This window comes from Onychomys torridus, chromosome 3 (genome assembly GCF_903995425.1).
Source record: "Onychomys torridus chromosome 3, mOncTor1.1, whole genome shotgun sequence".
NCBI lineage: Eukaryota > Metazoa > Chordata > Mammalia > Rodentia > Cricetidae > Onychomys > Onychomys torridus.
In genome coordinates, this window is record NC_050445.1 from 72455518 (window position 1) to 72475392 (window position 19875).

Here is a 19875-nt window from a genome sequence, read left to right on the forward strand (position 1 = left end):
TACTACTGTTAAACTTTACCAGACCAGCATAATTTCTAACTTCATTCTAAATACTTTATACCCACAGACAGTTAGTTATAGCTCCCACCCCTCATCAAAGGAACTTCTCTTTAACAGACAGAGATCATTCCATAAAATTGCAAGGGGTGAAAATGCACAAATCAGCTGACCACAGGGTGCTCAACCCCAAAGGGTCCATCTCCTACACAGCTACACTGCCATGGCTCAGGGAACATTGTGGAGGAAGGATGGAAAGACTAAAACCAAAGATCCAGAACATCTGCTGTGAGATTGTGTCTCCTAGAAATGACAGGGATGCTATATTCACAACAGCTCAATGAGATGGCTGCCTAAACAAGACCTGAAAAATGACAATACCAGTAGACCCACAAAGTTGTAAGGAGAAAATTTCACAGGATCCCACCCAAGACAAAGAGCTACAGATACCTGATGATTGCTGAGAAATGGAAAATTAGTCTTTTCATCAATGAACTCCATAACTTGTTATCTAAGACTAAGTGAAATCATATACATAAAAGCAACACCAAATGGACTCAGTGGATTCTACTAATATATTTATGCATATGTGTGATTGCATGTATGCACACATAGCAACATTAATAACAAAGAGGCCCTAGAGAAATCTTACCTAACTCTGAAATGATAGATTTTATTTTATTTTATTATATTTTATTTTGTCATCTTTTTTCCTAAAGGAATAGATGAATGAATGAATGGATGGATGGATGGATGAATGAATGAATGAGAGAAAATCCAGCTACTAGGATGAAAGTTAACAACTTAACTGTCATTTATACATGCTGGGAGAGGGAAACACCAGTTCTCTCCAGAGGAGTGACACTAAGCAGATCAACCACTCCAGGACAGGCCTCATGTTCAACAGATAATGAACTCCACAGGGTTGGGGTTTTATTTTTATTTATTTATTTATCTATTTATTTATTTATCTATCTATTTATTTATTTATTTATTTATTTATTTATTTTTGTTGTTGGTGTGTGTGTGTGTGTGTGTTTGTGTGTGTGTGTGTGTTTGCACTTTCATTTGGTCACAGTTTGGTGGCTTTTTGTTTGTCCATTTTTTTCTTTGGGGGCATGTTTTTATTTCATTTTCTTAGTTTGTGGGTTTTTGTTGTGTTAGATTTTCATTTGCTTTTTAAAAAGTAACTTAAAATTGAATGGTAAGGGAAGTTGAGAGGATCTGGAAGGACTTGGGGGAGGGGAAGAATATGATAAAAATATATATATAAAAAGAATAAAAAGAAAGAAAGAAAAAAAGAGGCTCTGAATTGAGAAGGAGTGAAAGGGACTGGAGGGAGATAAAGGAAGTGAGGAAATGATGAGTTGATATTTTAATTTTTAAGAAGCTGTCATGTGAATTCAGCTCATTACCATTAGATATTCATGATGTCAGTTAATGCATAGTCTACACGATTCTAAAGCAGTAAGATATTTTACGTATTAAAATGTACAGGTATTACTTTAATTTGTGGTGATTATAGTTTCTTGTCTCCTGACTTGAGCCAAAATATGTAAAGGTAACATTTTTGCATTAATAAAATATGGAAAGCAATGATATTTTTCTCTCATCATCCTATATGCACACATGCAAACACAGATATACACCACACATACATCGACACACACACACACACACACACACACACACACACACACACACACCCCTGAAAATTAATCCTTAATCTAATTGTTCTAGCATTTATGTCTTCATGTTTGAAGAATTACTGTATACTTCACTTATTATTCATCAAATAGAATAATTTTCAGTACTAACAATTCATCAGCTTGCCTTAATGAGTTTAGTAACAAGTTGTTATAAATAAGTCACATAAATAAAATTCACATAAAATTTTATATCTCTTGCTACTCAAATAAAATTTTTGATGAGTTACCATCCATATAATAAGCTTTGGACTTTTTCTGTTCCTTAGGGAAATGGCACAGGCTTTCTTGAGTGTTAGATTGTGCTCTTGGATCTCTGATTTAGTGGAACAGTGTGTAAAAATCTCATAATCAGAACACTCCCCATTGGCTCCACATCTGAAGATCCCCAAGAGTGTTGTTTGTCTCCACGAACATCTGGAATAGATTAGATGCAGCTAATTGGCTCCAGGTCGAGCTTGTTATGGACAGTAGCATGCAGTATAACCTATGCAATTCACTAAAACCACCCCCTTTGGGTAACTCACACCTACTTCTATTTATTCATAATTCCTCCCAGATGTACAACTTATACCCATGTATGTGTGTATACATGGACACTCACATACACATGAACACACAAAGAGCGAAAATCAATGCATTAGTAGAGAGCCTATCAACAAAACATCTATTCATAATCTATGAAAATAAAAGATTATTCATTGAATTTAGAGGATTGTTGGTAAGAAAAGAGGGATCAGGAATAATAGAGTGTAGAGAATGCATTTAATAGTAGAAATTATTGATTTTTTAAAAAGTTCTAGACTTTCCAATATTCTTTTTCTGTGTTTTACTCCTGGCCTATGGTATATGTTTCAGCACGTGGAGGCACTTACCAAAATGTCATCACAGCAAAGCAAGCAATGCTTTGATTTTTAAGTTATTTAACGTTATGAATGAGTGGGTTTATGAGAAACAGTATGGCCACTGTTCACTGAAACCAAAGCATCAATCTTTTTAACAGACGATGTTGGAGGCACAGGGCATGTCTTAGCGATTAATGACCAGTTGGAGGAATCGCTATCTCAATACATAGCCAAGGGCCATTAACCTCAACTAGTCATTAATTTCCAGAAAGTGTCCCAAACTGAGGTCATTATTGCTAATAAAATGCACATATGGTGTGTCTTCTTTCTTGCTGTGTATGTAAACACACATCCCTGTTACACACACTGCTACACGTCAAAAAGAAAGCAGTTCTCCACATGTCCAGGAATTCTGCAGTCCTGAACTTCATGAGGTTTTGAATCCGCTCAGTCCATTTGTCCACTCACTTCTCACTGTTTTCAGAGGGTGGAGGTAACATCCTGGCATCTCAAGGCTTTTGCTGAGATGGAACGTGATTCGAGAAATCTACTCACAGGTAGACAGAGAGAAAACTGAAAGAACTGTGGGAAGGGAATGAGACAGGCCATGATGGGTATACTGGACCAGCACATGCTACCAAGTAAACTGTGAAAAGGGGAAATCAACGCAGGTATTAGTAAAAATGACACGAGATAAAGAGTTACAGTTTCTCTTTGGTACCTTCCTCATCAAGTCCCACTGGATTATATTCTAATCTTCTTCCCCCATAACCATCTTGCTACCTGATTAGCTTTTCCAGAGCCCAAGTATGTGATGCACACCTATTATGTAGGAATCTAGGAGTCTGAACTAAGAGGGAAGTCTAGCTTGACTACATAGTATGCATGGCACCAGCAAGGGCTACATAGTAAGACTCTGTCTCCAAAAAAATTCAGTAGAGACTGGATAGAGCTAACTAGTTCAGAGTGCACACTGCTCTTGCAGAGGTCCCAAGTTCAGTTACAAGCACCCACACCAGGTGGCTCACAACCTGTAAATTTAGCTTCAGGGTTTCCTGGCCTTTTCAGGTGCCATTCCTATGCACATGCACGTGTACACACACACACACACACATACACTCACACTCACACACACAGTTTTAAACATCTATTAAAATAAGATAACCAATCATACATAAACTTATGGTAAATGTTGTCAAAAGCAGCTAATAAGGTGAATCTACAAGACAAAAATACATCATTTTCAAGAGCATAAGGACAAACTAAAAAGTTGAAAGACTATACATATTAGACACTGAGTAGTTAAAAATATAATTCAAATCTGATTTGATATTTTTAACAAGTAAGCAAGAGGGAATCAGCTTGGGCAATAGTATAAATATGCTTTCCCACTACATAAAACAAAACAAAAAAAAAAACCAAACAAACAAATAAACCCATGAACTAGAGAAATGATTTAGTTGGTAAAATGAGGACCCATGTTTGAACCCCATAATCACAGCAATAAAATAAAAAAGCAGAAATGGTTGTATGTACTTGTAACACCAGGTCTGGGAGATGAAACCCTAGGACTTACTTGCCAGTCAACTTAGCCTGCTCAGTAAGTTCCAGGCCAGTGAGAGACCCCGTCTAAACACAAAGCAGGTAGACAGTGTCTGAGGAATAATGTGTATGATTATCCTCTTCTTTCACATGCTTCACCACATATATGCACCTGTTCACAAGTGAACATACACACACACAAACACACATTCCCCAAATATACACATGAATAAATAAGTAAAAAATATTGAATTTTGAGTTATTTCAAATGTATTATTTAAATAATGTTTACACATTAGTATGTTATATTAGTATATGCATAATTACAAGCTGAAAAACAAATTTTTATAAGTTGCTGGTGATTAATTTATCATTTTACATTTAATACAATTTGTGTGAAAGATGTGAGGATGTCATTTAAGTGGCTGTGGTGTGCACATGGAGAGAGAAGACAACTTTCAGGAGTTAACTCTTGCCTTTTACCTGCTGAGGCAGGCTCTCTTATTGTCTCTCTCGCACCCCAGGATAGCTGGTCCATAAGATTCTGGAGAGTCTCCTGAATCTCTCCATAGGAGTGCTGAGTAGAGATGTGTGCCACAACATCCAGATTTTTATTTCAGGTCTGGGTATTAAACTCAGGCTTATGTTGCAAGCAGTTTCACCTGATAAACCATGTCATTATTCCATTTTTGCATCGTGTTTTCATCAGAAGGCCATTCCTTTTTTATTAGTCAGAATTCTCTAGAGGAACAAAGCTTATAGAATGAATGTATGTATGGGATTTGTTGAAATGGCTACAGGTTGTGGTCCAGCTAATCCTACAATGGCTGCCTGATAACAGAAGTTTCAAGAATCCAACAAGCATTCAGTTCATGAAGCTGGAGGTCTTAGCTGTCTTCAGTTTACACCGGAATCCTGAAGAGTTAGACTCTAATGCCAGTAAAGAAAGGGACTTGCTAGCAAGACTGAGAACAAGCAGGCAAAGAGAGAGAGCAGAGAGAGCTTCTGTCTTCCATGTCCTTAAATAGGCTGTCTGAAGAAGAAGTTGTAGTCCAGATGAAAGGTGACTCTTCCTACCTTGAAAGATAACGATTAAAGGTTTATATTCCCACGTTAAAAATCTAGATTAGAAGTCTGTCTTCCCAGTTCACATTATTTCATTCAGAAAAGAGCCCCTTGCAGGTATGCCCAGCCATTGGGTTTTAGTTAATTCCAGAAGTAGTCAAGTTGAAACCAAACACAGCCAGCACTCCTTTTTATCTGCTACGTTATACTCACTCAAGTGAAAAATTCAGGTAGTGTCAAGTAAATGTGAGTAAAATAGTACTAAGTGCACATTTGATAAAATATGAATAAATAAATAAATAAATGTGATTATTCATATGCAATACTCCATAAGAACTAAACCACATGTTATACAGAGGGGATAATTGCATTATTTTATACATATTTTGAAAATAATGAAAGTAATTTAAAAATATAATTTACTTATCATATATTGTAAAATATAAAAGAAAATTTACATACAATTGAAATTAATTCTCAGGGCATAAATTCGTATCCCTTAAGATTTTTATATTATTTTATTTTCATGGATGGATTTTTACCTTCTGAGATTTAAAGGAGCCTTGATATTGAAAGTCTTTAACAGACCTGGACTATAGCTTACTAGCATAAAGCTTTCCTAGAATGAACAAGATCAAACCAACAAATAAAACTATGTCACACACTTTAGAAAGCTGAAAAAAAAAAACAACCTTAATTAAATGTTCTAAAAATAATACAAATATGCATAAAATACTTATTCTGAATATGCAATAATTAATAGCACCACTTAAGTATGATTCATGTCTATTATGTATGAAGCTATTAACATAAAGCACCAGTGTTATCTGTATAATAATTATAAAAATCAGGCACTGTATGAAGAATACCTGCTGGGCTTCAACCTAGCAATATATTTTCTGTTGACTGTTGACTAGAAAAACAGATGGTACCTTAATGGTAATGCAAGAGAAGTTAAGACCGCATTATAACTGAAAGAAAACTGGACTTTAAACAAAAAATACCATGGACTTAGGCCTGAAGAAGAGAGCTACTAGATTAAGTCCTGATCAGTTGTTTTGACTCATCTCTTACTTAGCCATGTGGCATTGGAAGAAGTATTTGGCTATGTACCTGTTTTCTCAACAGTGAAATTATTTAATGAGTTATATTTCATAGATCTCATTAGTGTTGAATTATTTGGATTATACAGAACACAGAATACATTTGATATATCTGTTTAACAAATCCTACATGTGACTTTTAATTTCAGGTTTACTTTGAAATATGTTTCTATTTTCTATGTATCATAAAAAAGAACATCTAGTCAGCTTGCTGGATAGTACAGTTAGTAACAGCGTGGTTAGTAACAATCTTCTTCCTCTTGCAACTGTTGATGTTTTACAATGTAATTTTATAAACAAGCTTGCCATATGTGGGGCAGATTCACCTGCAGTCATGGCAGAGGGCATGCTTCCAGTCCAACTTCTGTACTGTGGCCCTAACCTAGCCTTATCAAATTTCACCAACCTAAACATCTGGAAGGCTTGTAAGCCAGAATTGGGGAATGTTGTCTTTTGTCTCTTCCCCTTGGAAGATACTTTTCTTGTGGGTTGTTGTCACTCACAAGTAGACTTCTCCAAGCACTTCTACTTTATGAACAGACTCATGAAGCTTTTGAGAAAAAAGTAGTTCTCCAGAGACATGTACTGAAAACACAAACAAAATTAAAGCAACTTGAGGAAAAGAAGAAAGTTATTCATTAACAAAAGAGTTGAATTTCTACTAGTGCATTCATTCCGCCAACTAAAGACAAACTTGAATTTTATTACTTAGTTCTGAATCAGTCTCTCTGTAACTTGTCTGTACAAACAAAGAAAGAGAAAAGAGAAATTATCTTTGAAAACGTCAGAAAGCTGTTGCTAAGTCTAGGAGAATCTAAGGTATTGCCTTGGAGTAGTGTTCTTACCTTCTTTTTATGCTTCTTAGGTTAAGGTGACAGTGTTTGAAAGACAATATTATCATCATGAATGCTAATAAAGATGAGAGGCCAACGTCCAGAAGTCAAGATCTTCACCTTCTTCATGCTTGGATGATGCTAATCACGACTGTGCTGTTTCTTCCCATCACTGAAACATCTAAACAAAATATTCCACGTCTCAAACTAACCTACAAAGGTGAGTACATAAGTATTTTAGTTTTCACTATGATAGCTGAATGTCTTCTTTGAATACCTATTTCTTTTATTTAGAAATGTATATTCACCTCTAGAAAGTTACATCAACAGTACAGTATTTAGAACACAGTCTACAATTATTTACTTTTGAGAAGTAAAGGATACTTAAACTACTCAAGTATATTTTTCAGTTGATATTTATAATGATTAATTTAGTCTACCAGGTTGCATTAAAAATCAAATGTACAATAATAGAAAATTTAATAAATTCTATGTAACTGTTACTAATTACTGTTACTACCACAAGCTAACATATATTTTGAACAGTAGGAAGTATAGATGGGGTATAGCTTACTGGCATAAAGCTTTCCTAGCATGAATGAGGCCAAACCAACAAATAAAATATGTCACAAACTTTAGAAACTTGAATAGCCAATCTCCCTTAAGTTCCATCTAAAAATTTTCACAGTCTACAATAGATAAGGTACCAATTTTACAGGTGTTGAAGTGGTAAAAATCAATATGAAAATCATAAAATCCAAGGATATAAATAAAACAAAAATCTAAGGTAACTGTTTTTAAAAATTTAAATTAATATTAATGGGTAATGTAAAAGCATTATGTTGTACTTATTCATTGTGTGGGTGTTTGAATCTGTGTATAGTTTTTTTTTTTTCCAAATTTCATGTCTAAAGACTTTATTTCTTTTTCTTTCCTGTGATTTACACTAGGTTTCTTAAAACGCATTTTAAAAATTCTGCTGGGAAAGTCAAACAACTTTATTCTGAACTTCTATTAAAAATTAAACAGATAGCTTTAATATCTTCCGTTTCTTAACTTGCCCTTCCTCCAGTGAAAATTAATGTTGATGATAAAAGTTAATTGTACTTCAAATGGTTTTCCTCATACTTTTTTCTTTGGCAAACAAAACCTTACTATTCTATTTTTTTTTTTTACATTCAATGTATTGGTATGTGTGTTGAGATGAAGCACAAAGGTAGAGTGCTTGCCTGGCCTGTGTAGGACCTTAGGTATAACACCCAGCATTGAAAATAAAAAAAAAAATGGAAAAGATGAGGGAAAAAGTTGGCATTTGGATTTTTTTTAATATTTTTTATTTATTATATTTGTGTTTTAATTTTACACATCAGCCATGGGTTCCCCTGTCCTCCTGGCTCCTGTCCCCATTCCCACCTTCCCCCTAGCCCCTCCCTCCATTCCCATCTCCTCCAGGGCCAAGACTCCCCTGGGGATTCAATTCAACCTGGTGGATTCAGTACAGGCAGGTCCAGTCCCCTCCTTCCAGGCTGAGCAAACTGTCCCTATGTAAGCCCAAGGTTCAGAACAGCCAGCTCATGCACTAAGGATAGGTATGGGTCGCACTGCCTGGGTGCCTCCCAAACAGTTCAAGCTATAAAATTGTCTCACTTATCCAGAGGGCCTGATCCAGTTGGGGCTCCACAGCTTTTGGTTCATAATTCATGTGCTTCCATTCATTTGGCTATTTGTCCCTGTGCTTTTCCAATCTTGGTCTCAACAATTCACACTCTTACAGTTCCTCCTCTTTCTCAACAACTGGACTCCTGGAGCTCTGCCTGGGGCCTGGCTGAGGATCTCTGCATCCACTTCCATCAGTTATTGGATGAGAGTTCCAGCACTACAGTTAGGGTGTTTGGCCATCCGATGACCAGACTAGGTCAGATCAGGCTTTCTCTCGACCATTGCCAGTATTCTACAGTGGATGTATCATTGTGGATTTCTGCGGACCTCTCTAGCACTTTGCTTCTTCCTGTTCTCATGTGGTCTTCATTTATCATAGTCTGTTATTCCTTGTTCTCCCTTTCTGTTCTTGATCCAGCTGGGATCTCCTGTTCCCCTAAGCTTTCTTTCCCTCAAATCTTGCCCTTCATTACTCCCACTGTCGTCCAGGTTGTTCATGTAGATCTCATCCATTTCTCTGTCATTGGATGATCCCTGTGTCTTTCCTAGGGTCCCGTTTTCTAGGTATCCTCCCTGGAGTTGTGTAGCAGTCTAGTCATCTTTGTTTTACATCTAATATCCTACTATGAGTGAGTACATACCATGTTTGTCTTTCTGAGTCTGGGTTACCTCACTCAGGATGACTTTTTTCTAGATCCATCCATTTGCCTGCAAACCTCATGATGCCATTGTTTTTCTCTGCTGAGTAGTACTCCATTGTGTATATGTACCATATTTTCTTTACCCATTCTTCAGTTGCAGGGCAACTAGATTGTTTCCAGGTTCTGGCTATTACAAACAAAGCTGATATGAACATAGCTGAGCAAATGCCCTTGTGATATGATTGAGCATTCCTTGGGTATATGCCCAAGAGTGTTACAGCTGGGTCTTGGGGGAGATGGATTCCCAATTTTCTAAGAAAGCGCCATATTGATTTCCAAAGTGGCTGTACAGGCTTGCATTCCCACCAGCAGTGGAGGAGAGTTCCCCTTGCTTCACATCCTCTCCAGCATAAGCTGTCTTCTGTGTTTTTGATCTTAGCCATTTTGATAGGTATAAGGTGGTATCTCAGAGTCGTTTTGATTTGCATTTCCTGGATAATTAGGGATGTTGAGCAATTCCTTAAATGTCTTTCAGCCATTTGAACTTCCTCTGTGGAGAATTCTCTGTTTAGGTCTATAGCCCATTTCTTAATTGGACTGTTGGACATTTTGATGTCTAATTTCTTGAGTTCTTTATATATTCTGCATATCAGCCCTCTATCAGATGTGGGGTTGGTAAAGACCTTTTCCCATTCTGTAGGCTGTTGCTTTGTCTTGTTGACCATGTCCTTTGTTCTACAAAAGCTTCTCAGTTTCAACAGGTCCCATTCATTGATTGTTTCTCTCAGTGTCTGTGCTACTGGTGTTATATTTAGGAAGTGATCTCCTGTGCCAATGCATTCAAGAGTACTTCCTACTTTCTCTTCTATCAGGTTCAGAGTAACTAGATTTATGTTGAGGTCTTTGATCCACTTGGACTTAAGTTTTGTGCATGGTGACAGATATGGATCTATTTGTAGCCTTCTACACATTTATTTCCAGTTATGCCAGCACCATTTGTTGAAGATGCTTTCTTTTTTCCATTGTACATGTTTGGCTTCTTTGTAAAAAATTGTATGTTCATAGGTGCGCAGGTTAATGTCAGGGTCTTCAATTTGATTCCATTGGTCTACATGTCAGTTTTTATGCCATTACCAAGCTGTTTTTATTACAGTAGCTCTATAGTAAAGCTTGAGGTCGGGGATCATGATGCCTCCAGGGGTTGTTTTATTGTACAGGATTCATTTGGCTATCCTGGGTTTTTTGTTTTCCCATATGAAATTGAATATTATTCTTTCCAGGTCTGTGAAGATTAAAAGCATGTATCACCAAGACAGTCATACTCTTTGTGAGACCCCTTTTATGACTTGGATTCTCTTCATAACTATATTGAACAACAGGCAGCATAAATGAGAGACAGGCTCAATATGAGCATCATCTTTTGGAAGGCATGGGACAGACAAAAATTTTAGGGGTAATTTAGTATAGAAAAAGTCAAAGGTGCTGAGGTTTATAGGAGCTTTGATCAGCCAGAATAGAAAGACCCTACTAAGCATTTTGAGCACTCAGGTGACATGCTGCAAAAGGAATCTTTTGACACTGTGTTACTTATGTCTGCAATCCCAGCTTGAGGCAGAAGGATGGTAAATTTAAGCACATCTCGTGCCATTATAGCAAAAATCTACCTTAAGAATAAAACAAACTAGATAGCTAAATAATAAGCAGATGATTGATAGATAGATAGATAGATAGATAGATAGATAGTTGGACTATTGTGCTATGGGATGTTCTGTATGTTAAATGTGTTGCTCTGATTGGTTAATAAATAAAACCCTGATTGGCCAGTAGCCAGGCAGGAAGTATAGGTGGGACAAGTAGAAAGGAAAATGCTGGGAGGTGGAAGGCTGAGGCAGAGAGACGCTGCCAGCCACTGCTATGAGTACCAACATGTAAGATATCGGTAAGCCACGAGCTGTGTGGCAAGGTATAGATTTATAGAAATGGGTTAATTTAAGATATAGGAACTAGATAGCAAGAAGCCTGCCACGCCCATACAGTTTATAAGTAATATAAGTGTCTTAGTGATTATTTTATAAGTGGGCTGTGGGACTGTGGAGTCTTGGTGGGAGCTGGAGAGAAAAACTCCAGCTATACTATTGTATCTATAAAGAAAAGATATACTAACCCTGCCTCAAATGTCAGACTCTTCTCATAATGATGCTGATGATCTACAAGTAAATAAAATAAATAATTTCTAAAGTATGACACCTAAATAATCAGATCCTCAATTTGACAACTAGAGTCTCTCTACACTGAACCGTTACTATGCATGCAAAGACACTGGGGGTTGAGTAATGATGGCTAGAAAAGCAAACTTAGTTGAAAGTGGAACTTGAGATGATATGGTTGCTTACTTTAACAGATAAGGACCACAAGACATCTGTTGTATAATAAGACAGTCTATCAAAATAAAGTCACAGCAAAAAAGTTGTTGTGGTGGTAGGGAGGACCCCCCACCCTGGTTTTGGAGACACTATGTCTCTAAGTAACTGAGGCTAACCTCATATTCATGACCTTCCTTGCTGAGTGCTGAGATTGGACCCATGTATCACCAAGACGGGCATGCTCTTTGTGATACCCCCTCCATTCCTTGGGTTCTCTTCATAACTATGTTGTGACAGCATCTTTAAAATCCTAAGTTTTAGAAAGGATGGCTCAGCAGTTAAGATATCTGCAATTATGAGGACTAGGTTTTGGGTCCCAGTACACACAGTAACAAATCTGGCCACCTTGAAATTATCTATAATCACAGCTCTGAAGCGGGGGATTGCTGAGGCTTACTGTTTTCTGGACCAGCTGCAGTGCAAGCCACAGCTTCAACCAGAGACATTGCCTCAAAGAAATAGAGGTAGAGTGGCAAAATATGACATCCCACACCCTCTTCTTGTCCCCAAGGACACAATGCCTACTCACATATAAATGAATACAAAAGACTCTTGGGTGTGCTGTTGGTTAGCAAAGACAATCATCAAAGCCACATTTTAATGTTTTTATTCTGACAGCACCCATTTTGTCAGTCAATATCATTTGGATGCCTACTGATATATAACAGCATGCCACCATGAAACTCAGTTCTATGAACAAATGAATCCTAGTTCCATGGTTCAAGAGTTTGGTGAAGGTAGGCTGTGTAGTTGTGACTCTAGCTTACACAGTCAAATGTTGACTGGAGTAGAAACATCAAATGTCTTGAGGATGGGCTGCTGGTGTCTCTTTCTTCATGTACAATTTGGGTTGTCCTGAGGAAGCTCCTCAACCATGTGGAGACTGGACTTCCGCAAAAGCAGCTCAGAGCTCAAGTATGTGCATTTCAATACATATTATAGAAGCAGGAAACACACGTTTCTTCCAGGATAGTTGTATTTGAGATGTGAAAATTAGATTTATTTTCAAGAGGAGATTACATAACCCGGACTTCCCAACAACAGTAAGGTCAAATTCAATTATACATAGTAATATAGCAATATTACTGTGGCTATCTTTGTAAATATAGTGTGCTACAGTTAACTGTTATAAATACTTTGTTTTTATGAAAGACACATAAACACTTTAGTAAGGAAATGAAATGAAATGAAACAATACTAAAATAGCTTAATATGCACGTATCAAAAATGATTTTCCAGGGAGGTAGTGGTACAGACCTTTAATCCCGGCATCTGGGAGGCAGAGACAGGTGGATCTCTGAGTTCAAGGTCTATCTGATCTACAGAGCAAGGTCTAACTTCTAGGACACAGAGAAACCCTATCTTAAAGCCAAAAACTAAATGGAAAAAAAACAGTTTCTTCCTTTATCTTACAGTATATACAAAATATATAATACACATTGTTTTATAAACATAAGCAAAGAAATGTTGAAACTATATCATAGAATAACATCTTTGCACCTTAGAATAAGCTACAAAATATATAATACAAATTGTTTTATAAACAAAAGCAAAGAAATGTTGAAACTATATCATTGAATAATATCTTTGCACCTTAGAATAAGCAATGACTCATTGGGCAAGACACTAAAACTAATAATTGTAAGTTTTAAACTAAGAATCAGTAAAATTAAAACAAAATTCTATATATCAAAGGTCAATACTCAGGCTACTTTAAATAATGTGGTGCTTGCTTTTTGAAGTTGCCAATAATTCAGCACCATAAAGACTGAATTTCTGAGTATCTTCAGGGGACTCTAGTTACACCTCTGTTTACCTTTTTTACATTAAATACAGGTGTGTAGAAAGGAAGCTGTTCAATTTCCTCAGTATCATTTCTTAAAAATGGCCTCTTCTTTCATTAAAGGACAGTATAGGACACAAATTTACTGTTACCTTGATATCATTTTGAGGGACATTGCTCGTACACTACACTCTCATTTCTCAGCCACCAGCATCAGCTGGCATTGACCTTTCGTTGTCCTTTTATTTCTCTAAGGAGTCTGATAATTAATTGAAATCAGCTGACCCTTTACTACGCAGAAATAATATAGACAGACTAAAATTTCATTCCTTTGCCTTAATCACAAGGAAAAAGTAGAGAGGCCAAAATCAGCAAAATGAAAATTTTTAACCTGGGTTTTTAAAATTAGTTTTAAGAGTACACTATCAATCTATAAGTCATGCCTACTCAGCTGTGAACTATGCAGAAGCCTAGGTAATGTGACATATATCATATATGTCATATATGTGTCAGATATTGTTCTAGGTCAGAGAGAAGTCACTGTCCACTTCAAACAGGTAGAAATACTAAAAAACATCGGTCCAAATAAGTGTAAGTTCCAGGAAGACTATGCAGAAAATGAAAAGGCCCAGTACCTGAGTACTCCTCAAGGCCACGAAACTTTCCAAGTCTGGGGAAACCATTGCTTCCAGGAACATTTAACTGATAAGATATATGAGGTCCCTGAGCCTAAATGCCTTGTCCCAGAGAAAGAAGCTCTAAAGCGAAGAAGCCAGCTGAATGGTTGTGTTTGTAGAGTCTAGGGCCCATGAGGCCATCCCGATTGTCACCTGGAGGGAACGACAATATATCCAGGAGCACAAAAATCAAGACATTAAAAAAATACTACTAGATATAACCACTGCTTCTTTGGTAAATATATTTATATTTACCCATACCAAAACTTACATGAGTTTTCATTAACAAGCAAAACTTGCAATCCTCTGTTACTTTTTTACCTGCTATTTTACAACAGTGTCTTTGACATATTTGATGGAATAGCACTTTGTTTTATGAGAAATTTTAAATGCAGAAACAGATAAATTTATTTTTCCATTTTTATAAACTAATTCATTTAGCTATAAAGTAGAAATTTCCTTCCAGATTGGCACACAGAACCTGTTCATTTTGACCCATCCAATAACATCTGTTTTTCTCAGTTCACTGTGCAAAAAGCAGTAAATGCATCAGATTCTGAAACCACAGGACCTAGATCTTGACTGCTCTTCTTAGATGTGAAATAGCTGGAGAGACAGGAATATCAGGAATTCAGGGCCAGTCTGTTCTACATGAGTTCCTGACTCACAAATTGAAAAAAAGAAAGTAAAGAAGAGAAGAGAAAAGGAGAAAAGAAAGGAAACTCTTTAAACATGCTGTTTGAATGCCATTAATTCGATAGATGCATAAACTAGGATAAATGTATTTATTCACTACAAAGAAAGTTGGCACTTAGCAGGCGTGTTTGCCTAAAGCCATATTCCACATCACGTCTTCCAGTATGAAGTGGAAGATGCAGCAGTAACGAACTTAGGTTAAGACAGTCAGTGCAAATGTATGTACAGTTCATTTGTAGAAAAGAATATTCATTCTAAATAGTAGAGTAAGAAGCATAGGCACAGGAGGTGAGAGAAGGGAAGACACAGTGAGGCTTCCGCCCTTACTCTGACATGTACTCTCCGAGCACTAGCACGACAGTCGCTTGCTATTCCTGGTCCAAATATCCCCCATGATTCCTGGGTGTCTTGGCCAGCAGATTCTCCTTGAGGACCGATTTAAATACTAGTTGTGTGAACAGCTCAGATGTTTCCATGGAATGGGAGTTGTGACAAAACTGAAACAGTCTGAATAAAATGTGTCTTTGAAGACGAATATAAGGCACACTTCTGGCCTTTGATATGTAATGGTATTCCAGCATTTGGGGCAGAATGTTGCCATAGACAGCATGACAAATCTTTTTTAATAAAAGCATCCAGTTAATTCCCAGTCTGCACACACTTTTGGATAGTTTATCCATACAAAAGGAATTTACTTCCCTGAAGTATTAGATGACCTGAGTTGGTGGCAGGTTTTACATCTTTAGTTTAAATGAAATCGGTTGTTTACTGCAGTAACACTAGCTGGAGGAACAGCTTAGTGATGTACAAATCTCAACAATTCAGTATTGTAAAAATGCATAAATTAACACCTCAGGATTAAGAGTTTGAGTCTCTGTGTAAAAAGGAAAGAATCCAGCTCTTTAAACCCAGCGGGCTGAGTACAAAGGGGCCTCAGTGTTTTCCTGCATTTCTGTTATAAGTGGGGTTCAGACATCAATAGATCTGCATCATCTGGGCACATCTGGCCTGCCCCTCCTTTTGAGTGACAATCTGTGTGTTAATCAGAATCACAGCTGACTTAAATAAAAGGTAAATTCAGAAATACAACCCTTTAGATGGTTTTGTTTCCTGTGTTCTTCTTCCCTTTCAACATGAGTATGTGGACCATGAGCATGTGGATGTCACCACAGGCATCCACAGTTTGGATTCCAGATGGCACGGTACCATTTCTACATCATTAACAGTCTGTAACAAAGTCTGCCTGGATGAGGAGAGATCTACAAGCTAAACATACATCAGTTTGAAAAACCATTAGTTATAACTTTATTATACTTTTTCATGTGCTGAAATACAGCAACAATTTAGATATTACTCTTGCCAACATGAGATGCTAGGATATTTTACATTTGTGTGTGTCTGTGTGTGTGTGTGTGTCTGTGTGTGTGTGTGTGTGTGTGTGTGTACACTCACATGTGCATACACCTGTGTGTTCTTGCCTAAGTATGTATGTATATGGAGGTCAAGAGAAAATTTATAGGAGTCATTCTACCATGTAATTCCCAGGGATCCAATTTTGGTGATCAAGCTGGATGCCAAGTACCTTTCCCTGGTGAGCCATCACTTCAGATGGGTGGAAGGAATTCACAGAATAACTATGGAAAGATGAGAGTTGTAGTATAACTAAAATAAAATGTTCTAAAGAATTTCAAATAGACCTTTGAATATTTGAAGAAATTTTAAAATATTTTGGGCTAAATACCCATAGTGTTAGAGAATTTTTACCACAAAAGTTACCTAATTTGTAATTTTTGGGAAAATTCACAAAGGCAGCATCATATGATAAGGGTTGATATGACATGAGGCAGAACAAAATACTTTTTGAGTATATTTAAGAATTTAGAAAAACAATGTGAATCTTAGCCATATGAAGAATAAATATTTGAAGAGGAGAGAAATTTCCTCTTTGAACTTTTAATTTTCCCTGAATATTGGTGTCCAGGATGTGAAAAGAACGTAGAAGAAATATCTATATATTAACCAGAATACATGAAGAGTAAAGAAATAAGAAAAGGAAACTAAATCTGAGTAGACAGTTGGGTGTGGAGACATGGTTGTGTCCCTGGAGTTATTAAGGTCAGAAGGATGACATGTTTAGAGGTAAAACTGTCTAAGAAACAAACTAAGACTTATAAGAGGTTGTGGGGCTTTGGGTGTGCTTGAAGTCATTGACTGATACCACAAAGTTTATGGGGCATAAACAACTTGTGGGAAATCGAAAAGTATAAATGGGAAATATTGTTTTACTGCTTATACTGTGTAAATACTGCCTGTTGGAGCAATGCCCTCTGGTAAGCATGTGTCAGAAGGATGACGACGTCAGTCTCCTGACCACTTCTACCAAGATCAGAGGCCATCATCTGGGGACAACCTGGGGAAAACTCTCATGGATGATTGACATCTGTTCTAAATGAGAAGCCAGTGTGAAATGTTCCCCAATTCAGTGGAAATGTAAGAGCAAATGTTTCAAGTGACCAGCATGATAAATGAAAACCGGACATATATGTGGCAAATTATTTTAAGTTCTGTAATAGCCAGAGTGAGGACATGGTTTGAAAAACTTCCAGGAAAAACAGAAGGCATGTCATGTTCAAAGGCTTGGGATACAGATGTCTTGAAATGTCTCAGCTGTGATCAAAGCCTCACATATGACTTGATCAATGTTTTTGATATGCATTCACCTAATTTTAAGAGAAATTCATGTTTAAAATTATAAGAATTATAAAATACGATCTCTTAAATAAGAAATATAGCCCTGTGCTCTCAATTTTGAAGTGATGCTAGTATGAGGAATCTTCTTATTTTGTGATATTTGCCTTACAACTTTGAGCCACATGTATTACAATGTACATTTTAAAGTTTTCTTTTGATTAAATTCATGTACATGGCTGGAGCACATCCTCATGTACAAATGAAGTGGAATTTTTATTTTAAGCACTCCTTGAAAACTGAGAAATTCTAAAAGCCTTGAAGGAGCCAGGTAAAGAACTATCATGGTAGGATCAGTTTTCCTCAGGAACCATCCTCTCAGCTACCTATGAGGAAGTCCACACCATAGTAACTTTGCTTCCCAGGGAAGTACTACTTATTCACAGTACAATGAGGCATTATCCATCACAGCAAGATTTATGGAATTAAAAAAAGACTCATTTTTGAAACCATAGATTTAAACATTCATAAATCATGACACTTATGTGCTATAGTTTATACGAAATATCCACATTAAAATCTAACCTCCCTAGTTATTAAACCTGTGAATTAAAGGTAGGGACATGGATAATGTGACAAAGCAAACTTGATATACTCCTATCCCACATGCTGTCCTGATAGGAACATGGATGTGATGATATAATAATTCTAATAAATGTCTCCCTAAGTAAAATCATCTCCTTCATGTTTACCACATTTAATATTCTAAAGCTAAAGAAGAGTATTCTATTCAGCATTCCACTGCAGAAGAAATGGGAGAATTAAATTCTGCTGTCACTCTTTCCTGTTGGGCTTGCATTGACAAGAAGTATTTATGGTGACTGTGTTGCCTATCAAAATGCCAATATCATGTACATCCAAAATTTTGAAGTAGTTCTTTGTGGTATTTTAGGTTTGACTAACATTCTTTCTTTTGTATTGTTTGGACAGTTGGCAGTATATAACTAATTACAGACATGTTGATTGTAATTGGCATCTTTATGTAGATGGTAATTAGTTACTTGGTAGCCAAAAGCTTTGTGTTTGATCTCAAGGCTCTTGAAACTTGTTGAAGTCAAGTAGAATCATTGTCAGTTAATTTCTACTGTGCTGAGTCAAAGGGAATGCTTTGTCTAGGAATAAAAACTGGAGAAATAAACAAGCACCTGTGGATGCTGAAGGAACTAAATAAACTATAGCACTGGAGGCTAATGAATATTTTTAAGGAATATTTTGCTGACTCTGCTCAATTTCTTACCCAAATTTGCTTGGGGGTGGATTGACAGCCAAACCTTTCTGGATTAAAAATGTGAAAAATCTTTGAAGTAACCTCATAGAAGAGATTTTAGGACAGCCACTAAGTCAATATGTAGAGCCCAAGCAATTCAGAATTAGCAAAATAGTTAAATGTAGTATCAACAGAAGTAAAAAGCAAGCTAAAAGTGTATATACAAATGATGTAACTACATTTCATAGAAGACACTATATATCCTCCCGTGCTTAAAAGTCCTCAGTCTGAGTGATTTGACAGCCTTTCCCTTGAAGATAAAGAGGAGAGGGTAGGGCAAGGACTTCTAGCGAGCCTTTTGGGTTGGCAAAGAGAAGTGGCCAGGCATTCATCTGTATCTATTTTTAGATGCAAGATTTCCTCCTGCAAAAGTGTGGTCCTTAGATCGGCAGGGGTGAAATCTGACTTTCTTCAAAGCTGATTTTCTTTTTAAGTGATGAACCTTTACCTCTCAAAACCTTGGTGTGTGTGTGTGTGTGTGTGTGTGTGTGTGTATGTGTGTGTGTGTGTGTGTGTGTGTGTGTGTGTGTGTATGTGTGTGTGTATGTGTGTGTGTGTGTGTGTATGTGTGTATGTGTGTGTGTGTGTGTATGTGTGTGTGTGTGTATGTGTGTGTGTATGTGTGTGTGTATGTGTGTGTGTATGTGTGTGTGTGTGTGTGTGTGTGTGTGTGTGTGACCAAGAGAAGGGCTCTCTTTTTAAAGAGTAGGCAAAGCTGTTTTCCAGCCATGCAGACTTACGAGAGAAACCACCCAGTTCAGGATCTCTGGCAGTAAATTTAATTTTCAAGGGTTTAAGGTCATGTTCATTTAGCACTTGAAAACTGAGGAAGTCTGTGTTGCTTAATCCTGAATTTATTAGCTTCAGTATTACTCACCACTCCCTTCCTT

General features: G+C 36.9%; 1 protein-coding gene across 2 annotated transcripts in view; it reads left to right on the plus strand.

Moving 5' to 3' along the window:
- Sema3d (semaphorin 3D) overlaps window positions 1-19875 on the plus strand; it is a 196642-nt gene that overhangs the window by 59598 nt on the left and 117169 nt on the right. For both annotated transcript variants that reach the window (XM_036182046.1, XM_036182045.1), the window contains exon 2: window positions 7124-7311. In XM_036182046.1, the coding sequence (XP_036037939.1) occupies window positions 7161-7311 (151 nt within the window). In that variant the 5' untranslated portion in view covers window positions 7124-7160. The remainder of the gene's footprint in view (window positions 1-7123; window positions 7312-19875) is intronic.